Source organism: Brachycentrus maculatus, unplaced genomic scaffold (assembly GCF_059751285.1).
Source record: "Brachycentrus maculatus isolate JH-2025_06_01 unplaced genomic scaffold, ASM5975128v1 h1tg001171l, whole genome shotgun sequence".
Classification (NCBI taxonomy): domain Eukaryota; kingdom Metazoa; phylum Arthropoda; class Insecta; order Trichoptera; family Brachycentridae; genus Brachycentrus; species Brachycentrus maculatus.
Window position 1 is genome coordinate 1 of NW_028281858.1, and position 3,049 is coordinate 3,049.

At 41.9% G+C, this 3,049-nt stretch overlaps 1 protein-coding gene across 1 annotated transcript; it reads right to left on the reverse strand.

The window, feature by feature from the left end:
- Positions 1 to 48: 48 nt before the first annotated feature.
- LOC148299349 (uncharacterized) lies at positions 49 to 1,044 on the reverse strand (the record flags this gene model as incomplete). The annotated part of the gene is made up of 1 exon (XM_088276161.1): positions 49 to 1,044. A coding segment is annotated over exon 1 (996 nt), but the record flags the coding sequence as incomplete, so codon positions are not given.
- Between the last annotated feature and the right edge of the window lie 2,005 nt (positions 1,045 to 3,049).

The window sequence follows — 3,049 nt, forward strand, 5'->3', positions numbered from 1 at the left end:
CTGCAAGAGTATCTTCGAGCGGATAATCAGGCATCCGAGGAAGCCGACAGGATCGAAGATCCGCATCACCGCGCTCAGCAATCCCCTTTTTGTGGGCCAATCCTCTTCATTTTGGCTGAGCGGGTCTTCAAACTTCCATGCTATACCTAGCACCCTCCCGGTGTATTCGCCACTAATATCCGTCGTTGTGTGGGCTTCTTTGATGCTTATAGGTGTGGCTGACGCGGCGCGCGCTTCCTTCGGCACTGAACGGAGAACCCCGTGTCCGTTACTCGCCCAATTCATCAGGCGGAAGCCGCCCCTCCGGAGCACCTCGGATATTTCCCGGACCATCTTCTCTGCGGTAGCGGCATCTTCCACCGCGTCCAAGTAGTCGTCCATGTAAAATTTCGACTTGCACGCCGCCACCGCTTCCGGGAACTCCTTCTGGCTCCTGTCAGCCACTGCATTGCGCACGTACTGCGCGCTGCTCGGTGAGCACGCGGCTCCAAACGTCATCGATGTCATCTTGAATGTTCGTGGTGCCTCCTCGGGCCTCTTTCTCCTCAAATAGAGTTGCGAGCGTTGATCCTCTTCCCTTATTTTTATTTGGAGGAACATTTCGCATATATCTGCCGCGAGCGCTATTTTTCCCTCTCGGAACCGGAAAATGTTGCCCAATAGCGAAGACAACAGATCCGGTCCCGCCATTAATTTGTCGTTGAGGGACGTGCCTTTGTATTGGCTCGCGGCGTCGAAAACCACCCTAATCTTGGTGGGTTTTTTAGGGTTTACCACCGCAAAGTGCGGCAAGTACCACTGCCTGGGTACTCTAACAGCCGCTTCACTTGCGGGAACCTCCGTAGCGTACCCTTTCTGAAGGTATGCTTCCATCTTTTCATGATAGGCTGCGGCAAGCTCTTTATTTCCTCTTAGCTTCCGTTCTACGCCTTCTAGGCGGCTCAAAGCGTGTTGCCTGTTATCGGGCAACCACACGCCTTCTTCTTTCCACAGCAGTCCCGTCTCCCAATGGCCATCTGGTAGGGGTCTCGATGTGGCTTGCATAATTGCTCGCGCGCGCGTCATTTGCCTATCTTCACGCACGGCGCCAGTTACTCCTAAGGAGTCCACTGCGAAATTATATTTATTGCGAGGGCTGTTTCTTTGTGGCAACGCCAATCATTTACTTAGGAACAGCCTCTCGCTTACAATTGGTACATTTACATTTATAACACTTAAGACTATTGCAAATGTGGTCCTTTTTCGGACCTCAATTCGTCTGGTCCGTTACAGCCATATTCACACGGGTCGAAATATATGCAATTCTTTTCGTTTTTATTTTTAAATTTTTGTTTGTTTGGGTGAAATAACTTTAGATTGACAATAGTTTAGTGAGTATTATCAATAGTTAAGTGAAATTCTTATTTTTATTTGTTTGTTTTTGTATTTATAAATAGTGTTTTGTATTTTCGCAGAACTAAAATATTGAATTTTTTATATTATTTGACTAACATTGAAACCATTTTTGTGTATTTTTAAGTATTTTACAAAAAATATTAAAAAATGGATCAACCATCTACATCAAAGCGACCAAGAGTGGAAAGTGTGAGTGATAGTGATGAAAGTGAGATAGAATACGATTCAATTAGTGAATACGAAATAGATAGTGATATGGAAACAGACGATGAAAGTGACAGCGAAGACGACAATATGTTCCAAGAACAACCACCGCCCACTCTACCTTCAACTTCGAGACGTTGGTCAAACACGCCAACGCAAGCCCAAGAGATCCTTTTTACTGGAAGACCAGGTATAAAAATTGAAATTTCAGGGAGAGAACCAATAGATTACTTCAATATGATAGCCAATGATGACTTCTATAATCTTGTTGTCCAACAGACCAATCATTATGCTTTGGAAATTATGGCTCATTCTGAAGGAGATAAAAGCAGAATAACTCGTTGGAATGACCTCACCACAGAAACATTAAAAGTATGGCTGGGGCTTTTACTGCACACGGGAACTATTCGATTGCATCGCCTCACGGATTATTGGAAGAAACATCATCTCTTCAATCTGACAGCATTCTCACAGTATATGTCTCGGGATAAGTTTTTTTTAATTCTTAGATCATTACATTTTAATAATAATGAAGCGGACACCACTAGTTTAGGGAAAATAAATCCACTGATACATTTTTTCAACGACCGGATGAGTGCAATTTATGCACCCAATAAAAACTTGTCAATTGACGAGTCTTTGGTACTGTGGCGAGGGAGGCTCGTTATGCGGCAGTACATGAAGGGGAAAAAGGCAAAATATGGCATCAAATTATATGTATTGGGAGAATCCAATGGTTTGGCACTAAAAATAATTGTGTACGGTGGTTCAGCCGACCAGGAGTTGAAGTGAGCGGAAATGTCATTCAATTCCACCTGAAGTTCAAATATCACTGGACACTACTTGTAGTAGCGCTTCGGCCGAATGTCGACCGGAAATGATGCGTGCGGGGAGGGGTGAGGATAGAGTAAGAAGCGTACTATACAGCGTGTTTATAATTTGTCGTTATATTATGGGAAAAAAAAAACAAAGATTGTTTAAAAAAATCCAGACAGTGAAAAACAATATAAAAATCAAATAACGTTGTGGGAACAGTTTGGACAGTAAAACTTTTTTACCTCATGTTTATGTCTCAAACATATAAATTCATCGCAAACCACACACGTTATTTTGTTTTTGTTTTGTCAGATTTGCAGAGGTCGAAATTATAGCGACTTATCTTAGGGGAATTCTTCCCCCATTTCATCTGCAAATAAGCTAAATGCCTTTTGATGGAGCTTATTATGTGATTTTAATCTGCTTCGTTTTCTTGCATTATCTTTTACGAGCTACATGGTAAAATACTGAATGAATTTTCTTCTTTAACGTCTGTCATTTGGTTTCCATTCCGAATTTTTATATAATAAACGTAAAAATGCAATTGCACCAATAAATGTCAGTAGATAATATAAATTAATTATAATTCTTATAAGAACGACAAAAATCACTCTGTATTTGCCAAATAACGTTT